Genomic DNA, 14438 nt, shown 5'->3' with positions numbered 1-14438 from the left:
AACAATGTATATGATTTAGCTTCAGCATTTATAAAAATATAATGGCTTCTATCCTTTGTTAGCTTGAAGTGATTGATGACCTGATCTGTGCACACATGGCAATTGAGGCTGGAATCTCCATCACCACTGATGGAAACGAGCAATACTGTACTTTACATCTAACCTTGTTGGAGATGCAACGCTAGCCTCAGCAATTAACCTCTCATTCACGCTGGATGCCTTACCATCCTTTCTAAGGTCTTTTCCACTTCTCTTTGTCAGAATGACTTAGCCCCAGAAGAGATTGAGAAGTTGGACAACGGTTGGGATTTGTTCCCTGTGGCTTATCTGATCTCAAGTCTTTTTAACCTAGTGTGGATAGTTTCTTCCATCAAGAAGAGTTGAGGCACTGACTATAATTTTTGTCTTTTAGAGGTCTGCAACACCAAGACTAAAGATCTGTGATGCTTTTTCTATATAGTATGCTGTCTGCTGCTGCTGCTTGGTGCCCATTGATGAAAAAATAAATTCAGTGTTGCATCGCAGAGTTTTCAAACTTTTTAATCATAAATACTATAATAGGTGCATGTTATTATTGAGATAGGGTCAGCAATGGTGTACCACCTCATTCAAAGAGGGAACGAAGAAATACAAAGACATTTCCTCTCTCGTGTTTACTTTTTGACACACAAACGCATATTGTACTGTACTGTACCACCTCTCTCTTTCATATTCCTTAGGCGAAATTAAATAGCCTTTGACCTCCAGCAACCAAAAAAAAAAAAATTCAGTTTACTGCTAAGGACATGGCAGAGTAAGCATGACCTAATCTTTTTATTTTATTTTTCATTGCAAACTGTCCTCTCACATGTCCTTTCTCTCTCTCTGAATGATGTCTTCTCGTTACTCTTTTTGTGTGTATGAATGGTGCCATGTGAGTCTCCCTTGTGTGCACGTGCAGTCTGTCCTCCTCCGAGGTCTCCGTGGTGACGGTGGTCACCACCTGGACGCTGCTTGGCATCCCCCTCATCACATTTTCTTTTTTATATCTCATAAATCCATGTAATTTTGTTTGTTTAAATGTTATATCCTTCTCTCACTAAGATGTGTGACTAATTTTGTTTTTTTCACATGGTGATGCTGGTCGCGTGGCTTGTGTCGTTCCGGTCGCATTTGGACACTGCTTGGCATTCTGCTCATCATCCAGCCATACATCCATCCATCCATTATCCGAACCGCTTATCCTGCTCTCAGTCGCTGGAGCCTATCCCAGCAGTCATTGGATGGCAGGCCATCACACACACACACACACACACACACACACACACACACACACACACACACACACACACACACACACACACACACACACACACACACACCTCAAGGGGCAATTTAGTATGGCTGATTCACCTGACCTACATGTCTTTGGACTGTGGGAGGAAACCGGAGCAAACCCAGGCAGACACGGGGAGAACATGCAAACTCTACACAGAGGGCGACCCCCAAGGTTGGACTACCTCGGGGCTCGAACCCAGAACCTTCTTGCAGTGAGATGACGGCGCAAACCACTGCGCCACCGTGCCACCCCTGCTCATCTTATTCTTCATAAATTTTATAATTCCATTATAATTCTGTTATCCTTTTTCAATGTTGTATTATGTTAATTGTGTAAACGCAGCATCCATTGCACGTTATCCGTCTTGGGAGAGAGATCTCTCCTCTCTTGCTCTCCCTGAGGTTTCTTCCTATTTTTACTCCGTTTAAGTTTTTTTTTTTTTAGGGAGTTGTTCCTTATGCGATGCAAGGGTCTAAGGACAGGATGTTGTACTGCTATAAAGACCCTTGAGGCAAAATTTCAATTTGTGATATTGGGCTATAATTAAAATTGACTTGACTTAATCTAATCAACAGGGGAGAGGTGACAAGAGCGCTACTAGGCATTCCCCTCCCATTAGAAAGGCTTTAATCTGCCCTTGTTTACCTATGGTATAAATCCCTTTAATGATTAATTTCATCACCTTTGTTGTAACATGTTTTTATTTGTCATTCTATTTCATGAATGAAGGGGCTGTACCCAGTTTATATTAAAAACACTATTTTGTTCAACCTTGATTTGGGTATCTAGAAACTAAATCCCTTTTGGAGGATTTACATTAACTATTGTTAATGTGAATGTCGTAGCAATATCCATGATTTATATCATGTTCAGTTAACACCGTCATCTCTCTACAATACAAATCCCCGGCTCTGCGGAACTATAATTCTTTTCTCCGCCTATATCTAACCGGACGACAATAACGAACGGCACAGTCATTCTACTTCCGCCGCTTCGCTAACCGGAGAGAAGTTCTGACAGCCCGATTCCCCAGTTTCTTTATATTAACCTCCAAAGTCTTAAATAATTTATTCAAAAAAAAAAAGGTTATTCGCCCTCAGAAGTGCCTCTCGTAGTCTGAAGCTGGGTTTGCAGCCAGCGTCTTGAGCGGGAGTGTTCGTTGATTATGGTGTAGGACGGATCGCAGTCTGTCAGACGGCAGGTAAAATCATACACCACACACACACACACACACACACTCTCTCTCTACAGTCATATGAGTTAGCCGGTTAGCTAACAAACAAACTCATTCGCTAACCAACTGCGCAACTGACGTTTCTTTTTGCAGCGGCGCAGAACGTGTGTGATAAAAACCAAAGTGGAGACACACCTATAGGCTTGCTGTGTTTGAGGTGCACCTGCCAGTCTACTCTACCAAGCTTTCTGGTGCTAGCAACTCCACTGATATGGGTCTATTAACAGGCTAAGAAAAAAAAAAGCTGTGTAACGCTCCGTTTAAAGCAGTGGTTCCCAATCCGGTCCTCGGACACCACCAGTATTGCTGTTGGTTTTCTATTCTGCTAGATTTAACCCCAACCATTCCCCCTCCCTTTGGTTTAAAGCTAAGTGTCTAGGCACGATGCTCCACGTCAAACGCGTTTTCCTCATGTGTGAACAGTGTAAACATCATCCATCCATCATCTTAACTTTTAATTCTAAGAGAAGGTGTTTTTTTATTTTCATATACTACACACTTATTTCTGAATATCCTGATAGGTTTCTGAGTCATGAGATTTATTACGAGAGTCCATTTCAAGTTTTTACTTTTATAAATGCGACCCTATACATACATACATACATACATACATACATACATACATACATACATGATTTGAATAGGTCACTGACTTTGGGTAAAAACAAAGGTGCGAAACTTGTAAATTATTTGAGTGTGTTTATGAACATGACTTTTTTGAATGTCAGAGAGTGAGAATCTAGTGTGTGTGCACAGAAAGACTAGGCTAAATCTTGACAGATGTATTTGTATGGGTGCCTGTGTGTTCTGTGTGTTTACTCCATCCCTGTTATGAGCACTTGAGGCAACTACTTCCACCCTTGGGAAATTTAGCTTGCTAGTGGCACGGTGAATGCTGCAATTGGGGCCAGAGTGAAATGATTGACAACTGAGGCAGGTGGGGGGGGGGGGATCAGAGTCAGTGACACACATTTCATGGGCTCTCAGATATCTGATACCCTCCCACTCTCATGCTGCCCCCAACCCAGTGTCGCTACTGGACACAGAGACTGCTCTCCTGCAGTTGCTTGGTGTGCTATCGCAGACCGTGTACTTAAATTGGTTGGAAAGACCTTTGCTGCAGAGTGGAAACTGTAGGACGCCACAGTCTGAATTGTTTCATCATTTTGATTGTGTTCTTGGAGGAAATCCATTTGTTTTTTGTTTTTTTGCGTATGTCATCAGGCAGACTATCTTGTTAAGTGCTTTAGCCTGGTTGATTTCCTGTGTGCAGATTTTCTAGCATGAAAATTTTCTGTTAGAATTTTGATTTGCTCATGTGTGCTGTGTGGCTGTACTAACCTGTTAACATGTGCACCGAAATGAAAAGCAGGAGGTTCCACGGTGCTCACGTGCTGCTCAGGTAGACGGTGTGGCCCGGACCTAATAGTGTTTCTATAATCATAAACCATTCAATAATCCTGCTGGAAAATGCTGCTCTACAAATTGTGGACACTCCACTAACTCCTTTGAAAGTGTTGCATTAACAGGTCATATTAATGGGTTTTTATAATACAGAGATGGTTTGAATTGTTTCTCTATATCGCCTTGTTACTTTTTGATCTTCTAATGAGCTCAGTTTTTCCTGTTCCTCCAACCACATACATTACTATTAGTCATACATTACTATTGACTCTTTTCTATAACATACATATAAATGTGCTATATAAATGTAATGATGATGATTGTTATTATTATTATTATTATAACATACTATCTATGTAAATAATTGATATAAGCCAGTGAGTACATGTAAACCTTTTGGTTTGAGCTGGTATGTGGCATTGGCATTTTGTTAAGTTCTGAGTCTGACACAAACTTAGTAATGCAAGACAGTCCAGATGTGACTAGTTTTGAGTTGTACAGTAAAAATGTATTTTGTCTCTTGAGTTGTTGCACAAAATGCACAATTAGTCTTTTTAATGTTAATATGAGATGCAAAAGGGTCATAAAGCAGTTTAGTCCTTTATATCATCACAATTAATTGTGATGATAAAAAGGACCAATTTTATATCTAGACACTTTGATGTGGGATTAAGTTTTTTTTTAATTATTAACAAAAAAACCAATGTAATAACTGCAACAATTGGAACAGTTTTGCTGTTGTAGAATTGCTGTCAGGTTGTGGAGGGGTAGACCTTCCATTTTTTCCCCACACGCAAAAGTGATCACACCTGGTATTGAAAATGTTCAAGTGCCATTTACATTTTATTAATCACTGAAATATTGTACCATATCATACAATGTAACATAGCCTTTCCATTTTGTCTTTGTGTGTGGTTCTCAGGAAGTTGAGCTACAGTGTGGTGCGGTGCAGCGCAGCACAGCACAGGGGCAGTACCGAGCACATTGCAGTGTTGGAGCCATGCTGACATTGGCCAGCAAGCTTAAGAGGGACGACGGGGGAAAGACAGGCCGCACCTCTGGAGCTTCCGACTCCGCCCACAGAGTCTCGGTCAGGGATCGTCTCCTCACCAAAGGTACCCAGGGACCTCTTTCACTTTCTTTATCTCTCTCTGTCTGGTTGCATTTATTCATGCAAGCTCAATATATTTTATTCTTGGAAAACAAAGAAGGGTGAGGTAGGCATGACAGCTGGTGTCTTCCTTTGGATTGGTGGGACTGTCTGATAAATAAGAATAAGCTATCTGCATAAAAAAATGACGTGAAGCACGGCAACTTGGCTTGGTAAAGCGGTGGTATTTCCAGTGACATATGGTATTAGAATATCACCACCAGTGGTTTTAATTCTACATGTTAATATTTTAATATTATGGAATGAAATTGCATATTATTAGTTCAGCGCTCATCTTTGATGACTAGGTTAATTAAACATGTGCACCCTCATTCTAGCGGCATGGTGGCACAGTGGTTAGCACGGTTGCCTCAGAGGCAGATGGTCCTGGGTTCGAGCCCTGGGGTAGTCCAACCTTGGTGGGTCATCCAGGGTCATCCTCTGTGTGGAGTTTGCATGTTCTCCCCGTGTCTGCATGGGTTTCCTCCAGGGTCCCAAGGTATGAATGGGTGTGTGTGTGTCGGCCCTGTGATGGCCCGGTAGCCTGTCCAGGGTGTCTCTCCGGCTGCCGCCCAATGACTGCTGGAATAGGCTCCAGCATCCCCGCGACCCTGAGCGCAGGATAAGCGGTCAAAATAATGGATGGATGGATGGATGGAACCTCAGTCTATCGTACTGATCTCAAATTAAAGATGGGGAAAGCCCCATTTTAGATCAGTTGAACCTTGCGCTACTTCAGTGATGCTTTGCCCTGTTTTCCAAACATGCCCATTTTAACTAATTACAGCTTTTCATATAACCTGCACCCAGCAGTGACATTGCACATATGAAGGAACGTTTTAGGCATCAAGTGTTTTTTTTCTGGTGGTTGGTGTCGTCCTCACAAAGTACGGTCTTGTACGCTTAGTGGTGCCTTTAGTGGTTACCTAACTGTTCCCTCAGCAAGAGGGTCCTGGGTTGGATCACAGCTGTTCTTTGTGAGATAAAAAAAATTATTCTCTTGTCTACATGGCTTTCCTCTGGAAACTCCCATTTGCTTTCACATTCCAAAGGTATGCACATGACAGCAAATCAGAGACTCTAGACTGCTGATCTGTATAAACAGAGAAGTGAGTGTGTTTGTGTTTTTTGTTCTGTGTTAGCCCTGCAGTGAAGTGTGTCCTTTCTGGGGTATCCTGTTGCCTCCCATTTCCTAGGTACATGAACGGGGAATTCAAAAGCAATCACTGTGCAGTAGTAACAAGCCAACAACACAAACTCAACCTATTCATTAAGTCAAGTATTTTTTTCTAACTTTTAATTCTAAATGTGTGCACATACTAGACAGACAGTGGAATACATTGTCACATACACTCACTGAGCACTTTATTAGGAACACTATACTAATAGTGGATAGGGCCTCCCTTTGCTCTCAAAACAGCCTCAATTCTTTGGAAACATTTGAGATTCTGGTCCATGTTGACATGATTGCATCACACAATTTCTGCAGATTTGTCAGCTGCACATTCATGCTGCAAATCTCCCGTTCTACCAAATCCCAAAGGTGTTCCATCGAATTCAGATCCGCTGACTGGGAAGTCTACTGAAGAACATTGAACTCATTGTCATTTATGAAACAAGTTTGAGACGACTTCTGCTGTATGACATGGTGCATTATCATGCTGTAAGTAGCCATTAGAAGATGGGTAAATTGTGTCCATGAAGGGATGCACATGGTCAGCAACAATACTCAAATAAGCTGTGGCATTCAAGCGATGATTGATTGGTATTAACGGGCCCCGGAGTGTGCCAAGAAAACATTCCCCACACCACCGTCACCAGCCTGGACTGTTGACACAACGCAGGTTGGGTCCATGATTTCACGCTGTTGGTGCCAAATTCTGACCCTACCATCTGTGTGCCTCAGCAGAAATCGAGATTCATCAGACCAGGCTACATTTTAACAATCTTCAACTGTCCAGTTTTGTTGAGCCTGTGCCCGCTGCAGCCTCAGTTTTGTGTTCATGGCTGACAGAAGTGGAACCAGATGGTGGTCTTCTGCTGTTGTAGCCCATCTGCCTCAAGGTTCGATGTGCTGTGCATTCTGAGATGCTTTTCTGCTCATCACAATTGTACAGTGGTTATCTGAGTTACCTTAGCCTCTTTGTCAGCTCAAACCAGTCTGGCCATTTTCCATTTACCTCTCTCATCAACAAGGTGTTTCCATCTGTAGAACTGCCTCTTGCTTGATTTTTTTTTTCACACCATGCTGAGTAAACTAGATACTGCTGTGTGTGAAAATTCCAGGAGGTCAGCCGTTACAGAAATACTCAAATCAACTTGGCACCAACAATCATGCCATGGTCGAAATGACTGAGCTCACATTTTTTCCCCATTCTGATGGTTGATGGAACATTAACTGAAGCTCCTGACCTGTATCGGCATCATTTAATGCATTGCACTGCTGCTACATGATTGGCTGATTAGGTATTTGCACAAATAGGTATTTCTAAAGAAGTGCTCAGTGAGTGTGACACAGTGGCCTCAGAAAGTCAAATCAAATCAAATGTCTTTATTTCGAACATGCAAAATAAAAGAAAAAATGGCCAAGCATAAAAAAAACAAAACAAAAAACAACAAATGATAAGAATAAAACCAAACAATTCTCAATAGAGAATCCAACAAATATTATATGTTCGAAAAGGAGCAGGAGGAAGTTACTACTTATGACCCTTAATTTTTTTTTGCACAGTTTACTGTGTTTCATCCATCCAATATCTTAACCACTTATCCTGCTCTCAGGGTCACGGGGGTGTTGTCAATTTAATTTTAAATGGTTAAAACTGCAATTTTTACCTATCTATCTATACTCAATAACCCAAAGTCGGATGCCCACTCCCCTCCCTTCCAGGGAGGGGAGTGGGCATCCGATAATCTTCTGGGCAGTGGTGATGACCCTCTGGAGGGCTTTCTTCTCTGCTACTGTGCAGCTGGCAAACCAGACACAGATGCAGTAGGTCAGTATGCTCTCTATGGAGCAGCGGTAGAAGGACACAAGCAGTGAGGTGGTAAGGTGGTTCTTCCTGAGGATCCTCAGGAAGTAGAGTCTCTGCTGTGCCTTTTCAACCAGCGCTGTGGTGTTAACACTCCAGGTCAGGCCCTCCTCTATGTGTATGCAAACCGCAAGTCTGAGACACTCTCCACACAGTCCCCGCCGAAGAAAAGGCGATGACTGTCCATTTTATTCCTCCTGTAGTCTATAATCAGCTCCTTTGTCTTGGAGGTGTTGGGGATCAGGTTATTTTCCGTGCACCACACAGACAGCCGCTCCACCTCATCCCGGTATGCAGACCCACCCCCACCCCCGAGATGAGCCCCACCACCATAGAGTCGTCTGCAAACTTGATGATGGTGTTGCTGGAGTGAGGGGGGGTGCAGTAGAAGAATAGAACTTTATTTGTCATTGCGCAAGTACAACGGAATTTGAAAGTGCAGTTCTTATCAGTGCAAAGATCAATATAAAAAGAATAAAAAACATAAAACACACACACATTCATTTCTACACTCTACTGGACACCAACATATTGCACAAAAAGTCAGGAATCAAGACTTAGCAGCATTTAGTGCGGTTATGGCTTGGGGATAGAAGCTGTTCTTTAGTCTGTTTGTCCGAGCTCTTATTGTCCTGTAACGTCTGCCTGAAGGCAGCAGTTCAAACAGATGGTGTCCTGAGTGGGATGGGTCCTTGAGGATGCCTTGGGCTTTTTTGAGGCAGCGGGAACTGTATAGGTCTTCCAGGGAGGGGAGTAGGCATCCGATAATCTTCTGGGTAGTGGTGATGACCCTCTGGAGGGTTTTCCTCTCTGCTACTGTGCAGCTGGCAAACCAGACACAGATGCAGTAGGTCAGTATGCTCTCTATGGAGCAGCGGTAGAAGGACACAAGCAGTGAGGTGGCAAGGTGGTTCTTCCTGAGGATCCTCAGGAAGTAGAGTCTCTGCTGTGCCTTTTCAACCAGCGCTGTGGTGTTAACACTCCAGGTCAGGCCCTCCTCTATGTGTATGCCCAGGAACCGCAAGTCTGACACTCTCCACACAGTCCCCGCCGAAGAAAAGGTGATGACTGTCCATTTTGTTCCTCTGTAGTCTATAATCAGCTCCTTTGTCTTGGAGGTGTTGAGGATCAGGTTATTTTCCGTGCACCACACAGACAGCCGCTCCACCTCGTCCCGGTATGCAGACTCACCCCCACCCCCGAGATGAGCCCCACCACCATAGTGTCATCTGCAAACTTGACGATGGTGTTGCTGGAGTGAGGGGGGGGTGCAGTCGTGTGTGTACAGGGTGTAGAGTAGGGGGCTCAGCACACAGCCCTGTGGGGAGCCAGTGCTGAGGAGATGTGGGGGGCCTACCCTGACCCTCTGTGGGCGCTCAGACAGAAAGTCCTTAATCCAGAGGCAGATGGAATAAGCAAAGCCCAGTTCTGTCAGTTTGGTTACCAGTCTGAGGGGTAGGATGGTGTTGAATGCAGGAAGTCCACAAAGAGCAGCCTGGCATAGCTCCCCTGCTGCTCTAAGTGGGTCAGGGCGGTGTGGAGAGATGTGGCTATAGTGTCCTCTGTGGACCTATTTGCTCTGTAGGCAAACTGGTGTGTGTCGAAAGTGGGTGGGAGGCTTGAGATGATGTGACTCCGAACCAGTTTCTTAAAGCACTTCATTATGACGGGTGTGAGTGCTACAGGTCGGTAGTCGTTCAGGCTGCTGACAGTGGACTTTTTTGGCAGTGGGACTATGGTGGATGACTTCAGACAGGGTGGGATGGTGGACTGGGTTAGGGACTGATTGAAGATCTTGGTGAAGACCCCCGCCAGTTGGTCTGCACATGCCTTCAGCACCTGTCCAGGGATGCCATCGGGACCCGCAGCCTTCCTCGGGTTCACCGCCCTCAGTGTGCGCCTCACCTCATGCTCCTTCACTGTGAGGATGAGGCTGCTGTAGGCTGGTGGATGGAACGTGGCTGCCTCCAGTAACTTCTCCTCGAAGCGGGGAAAGAAGATGTTAAGCCCCTCTGCCAGTGAGGCGTCACCATCAGCAGCTAGCTGTGAGGTTGCTGGATTTGTAGCTGGTGATGTGCTGAACTCCCTGCCACACTTGCCTTGTGTTGTTGCTGTTGAAGTGGTCCTCAATTTTATTTTTGTAAGCTGCCTTGGCCTCTCTGATGCTTCTTTTCAGGTTGGCTCTGGCAGCACTATATTGTGCCCCATCACCAGACCTGAGAGCAGTGTTCCTGTCTCTCAGCAGGCTCTGGACCTCTTTTGTCATCCATGGCTTCTGGTTGGGATAAACCCGGATTTGCTTGTCCACGGTAACAGTGTCCATGCAGTTCTTGATATAGCACAGGACAGTTGTGGTATACTCCTCCAGGTCCTGATGTTCAAAAATATCCCAGTTAGTTCTTTCAAAGCAGTCCTGCAGCTGATGAGCAGTACCTTCAGGCCATATTTTAACAGTCTTAGTTGTGGTAAGAGCACTTTTCCTGAGGGGGGTGTATGCCGGGATTAGGAGCAGGGACACATGGTCAGACTGGCCCAGGTGTGGTAGTGGTTTAGCCCTGTAGCCCTGTTTGATGTTGGAGTAGACCTTGTCCAGTTTATTTGCTCCCCTAGTAGCACACTTAATGTGCTGATGGAATTTAGGGAGCACTAATTGGCACCATAAATGCATATTTCAAGAAGAGGGAAGAACATAACAGTGGAGGAAAGTGCACACAGGTGGACTACATCGTATGTTGAAGGCGCGATCTGAAAATGATTAGAGACTGCAAGGTGGTGACAGGGGAGAACATAGCGAGGCAACATCGGATGGTGGTATATAGGATGACCAAGAAGAAGAAGAGAATGAAGGCAGCGCAAAGGATCACATGGTGCAAGTTGAAGAAGGAAGACTGTTGTGTAGCGTTCAGGGAGGAGTTAAAACAGATACTGAGTGGTAGTAAAGCGTTACCAGATGGTTGGGCAACCACTGCAGAAATAGTGAGGGAGACAGCTAGGAGGGTACTTGCTGTGTCACCAGGACAGAGGAAGGAAGACAAGGAGACTTGGTGGTGGAACAAGGAAGTACAGCAAAATATACAGAGGAAGAGGTTGGCAAAGAAGAAGTGGGATAGTCAGAGAGATGAAGAAAGACAGGAGTACAAGAAGATTTAGCGTAAAGTGAAGAGAGAGGTTGTAAAGGAAAAGGCGTAAGGTGAGTTGTATGAGAGGTTAGACACTAAGGAAGGAGAAAATGACTTTATACTGATTGGCTAGACAGAGGGACCAGCTGGGAAGGACGTGCAGCAGGTAAGGGCGATCAAGGATAGAGATTGAAATGTGCTGACAAGTGAGGAGAGTGTTTTGAGAAGGTGGAAGAAGTACTTTGAGGGGCTGATTAATGAAGAAAATGAGAGAGAAAGAGAAAGTTGGATGATACGGGGATAGTGAATCAGGAAGTGCAGTGGATTAGCAAGGAGGAAGTGGGGGCAGCTATGAAGGGGATGAATGAAAAGGCAGTTGGTCCAGATCACATAGTACCTGTGGAGGCATGGAGATGTTTACTAGAGATGGCAGTGGAGTTTTTAACTAGATTGTTTAACACAATCTTGGAAAGCGAGAGGATACCTGAGGAGTGGAGAAGAAGCATACTGGTACCGATTTTCAAGAATAAGGGCGATGTGCAGAACTGTAGCAACTACAGAGGTATAAAGTTGATCAGTCATAGCTTGAAGATATGGGAAAGAGTTATAGAAGTTAGGTTAAAAGGAGAGGTGATGATCAGCGAGCAGCAGTATGGTTTCATGCCACGAAAGAGCACCACAGATGCAATGTTTGCTTTTAGAATGTTGATTGAGAAGTATAGAGAAGGCCAGAAGGAGTTACGTTATGGCTTTGTGGATTTAGAGAAAGCATATGACAGGGTGCCGATAGAGGAGGTGTGGTATTGTATGAGGAAATCGGGAGTTGCAGAGAAGTATGTAGGAGTGGTGCAGGATATATATGAGGGAAGTGTGACAGTGGTGAGGTGTGCGGTTGGAATGACAGATGGGTTCAGGGTGAAGGTGGGACTACATCAAGGATCGGCTCTGAGCCCTCTCATGTTTGAAGTGGTGATGGACAGGTTGATGGACGATATCAGGCAGGAGTCTGCGTGGACTATGATGTTTGCGGATGACAGTGATCTGTAGCGAGAGTAAGTTGCAGGTTGAGGAGAGCCTGGAGAGGTCGAGGTATGCACTGGAGAGAAGAGGAATGAAAGTCAGTAGGAGCAAGATCGAATACATATGCGTGAATGAGAGGGAGGACAGTGGAGTGGTGAGGATGCAAGGAGTAGAGGTGACGAAGATGTATGAGTTTACATACTTGGGGCCAACTGTACAAAATAACAGGAAGTACAGAAGAGAGGTGAAGAAGAGAGTGCAGGCAGGGTGGAATGGGTGGAGAAGAGTGTCAGGAGTGATTTGCGACAGAAGGGTACCAGCAAGAGTTAAAGGGAAGGTTTACAAGATGTATGTGAGACCAGCTATGTTATATGGTTTGGAGACAGTGGCACTATCAAAAAGACAGGAGGCGGAGCTGGAGGTGGCAGAGTTGAAGAGGCTAAGATTTTTATTGGGATTGATGAAGGACAGGATTAAGAACGAGTATATTAGAGGGACCGCTCAGGAAGGACAGTTTGGAGACAAAGCAAGAAAAGCAAGATTGAGATGGTTTGGACATGTGTGGAGGAGAGATGTTGGGTATACTGGGAGAAGGATGCTGAATATGGAGCTTCCAGGGAGGAGAAAAAGAGGAAGGCCAAAGAGGAGGTTTATGGATTTGGTGAGACAGGACATGCAGGTGGCTGGTGTGACAGAGGAAGATGCAGAGGACAGGAAGTGATGGAAACGGATGATCTGCTGTGGCGACCCCCCAGCCGAACGTAGTAGTAGTAGTGGATATACAGATGAAGACTAAAAGCTAAAGATAAGTTAAAAAAGAAAAAAGAAAAAAAAAGAGCACGAGTATAAACATATTTACAGACGTTCAGGTGGGTAACAGCTTGGGGAAAGAAGCTGTTTTTGAGCCTGGTAGTGTTGGCTCTGAGGCTCCTGTAATGCCTCCCAGAGTGCAGGGGGGAGAACAGTCCATGTTTGGGGTGGGTGGGATCTCTGCTGATGATTTGTGAGAAATTTATTTTATGGCTGGGTACCAGTGATATGTTGGGGCCGCCTTGATGACCCACTGCAGATGTATTGTAGTATCCTCCTTGTGTTTCCATTTGCCTACCTTTTTTTCTGTCTCTGGTTAGCTCTCTCCCTGTCTCGCTTTCTATTGATTCTTTTTTTTTAGCTCAGTGTGCTTTATTGGTATGACTGTCACATGAACAATATTGCCAAAGCATTTAAAAAACAGCTGGAAAACCTACAATTCATTAAAGAGTACAAATCCGTTCGTACAAATGAAAAATTTTGGGTCTCTCTCTCTCTCACTCTCTCTCTCTCTCTCTCTCTCTCTCTCTCTCTGTATTTTGCATCTTTCTTCTTACCTTTTATTTATGAATTCCTCTACCTTTTATTTATGAATTCCTCTCTGTGCTCTGACAGTCAGCTTTGAGACACCTGCCTCCCACACTCATGAATTTCAAAGGCTTGCCCTTGTCTTTCTTTTGGGTTTTCCTTTTCACCTTCACACCCATTTAGTCTCTTTTTACTCTCTCTATCTCAATTTTTCTCTGTCTCTACCAGCCATCATATTGATATTCATATCCTTCACCCCTCTTTTCCTTAACACGCACTTCCCACTTGCCTTCATACCTTTATAGTTTTTTTCAAGACCACCTTTCTTTTCGTCCATGAAAATTCTTTTACATCTTACTTGTTCTTAAGTGATTGTTGGAATGTTCCATTTTATATTTGTTGCACTGGGTAGCTAAAGTTGTCCTCTCCCTGATGTCCTTGGTTTGGTTTTCACGAGGACAAAGTGGCGAAGGTCAATTCAAGAAAAGTTGAAGGAGTACTTGGACACATGAGCTGGCTCTGGCACAGCATTTCAGCACATCAGCTCATGTCACAGTCGCTCACATCTGTTGACACATGCATGAAAAACAACTTAACCTGGATTTCACAGAAATGATTGCACTATTACGATGCTTGCACTTACACTGTGAAAACTCACTTCTGTATTCTGACGCCTTGACCCCCAAAGCCATTTGGACCAGTTCGTTATATGACAGGTTATGCAATGTTGAGTTCAACATGTGCCTACTTTATCGCTTTGTATCCCTTTTTATGTTTTTTTTTATTTATTTTTGTAAGTTTGTCCTTCAGTTGATCTGAGGTT

The 14438-nt window shown here is 44.2% G+C and overlaps 1 protein-coding gene across 2 annotated transcripts in view; it reads left to right on the top strand.

Annotated features, from left to right (window-relative positions):
• The first annotated feature begins 2337 nt into the window (after positions 1 to 2337).
• Positions 2338 to 14438, top strand: part of ube2f (ubiquitin-conjugating enzyme E2F (putative)) — a 122544-nt gene continuing 110443 nt past the window's right edge. For both annotated transcript variants that reach the window (XM_056289226.1, XM_056289225.1), the window contains exons 1-2: positions 2338 to 2519; positions 4879 to 5071. In XM_056289226.1, coding sequence (XP_056145201.1) covers positions 4957 to 5071 — 115 coding nt within the window. In that variant the 5' untranslated portion in view covers positions 2338 to 2519; positions 4879 to 4956. The remainder of the gene's footprint in view (positions 2520 to 4878; positions 5072 to 14438) is intronic.

Source organism: Lampris incognitus, chromosome 11, assembly GCF_029633865.1.
Source record: "Lampris incognitus isolate fLamInc1 chromosome 11, fLamInc1.hap2, whole genome shotgun sequence".
Classification (NCBI taxonomy): Eukaryota; Metazoa; Chordata; class Actinopteri; order Lampriformes; family Lampridae; genus Lampris; species Lampris incognitus.
This window is presented reverse-complemented; position numbering and strand designations above follow the sequence as displayed.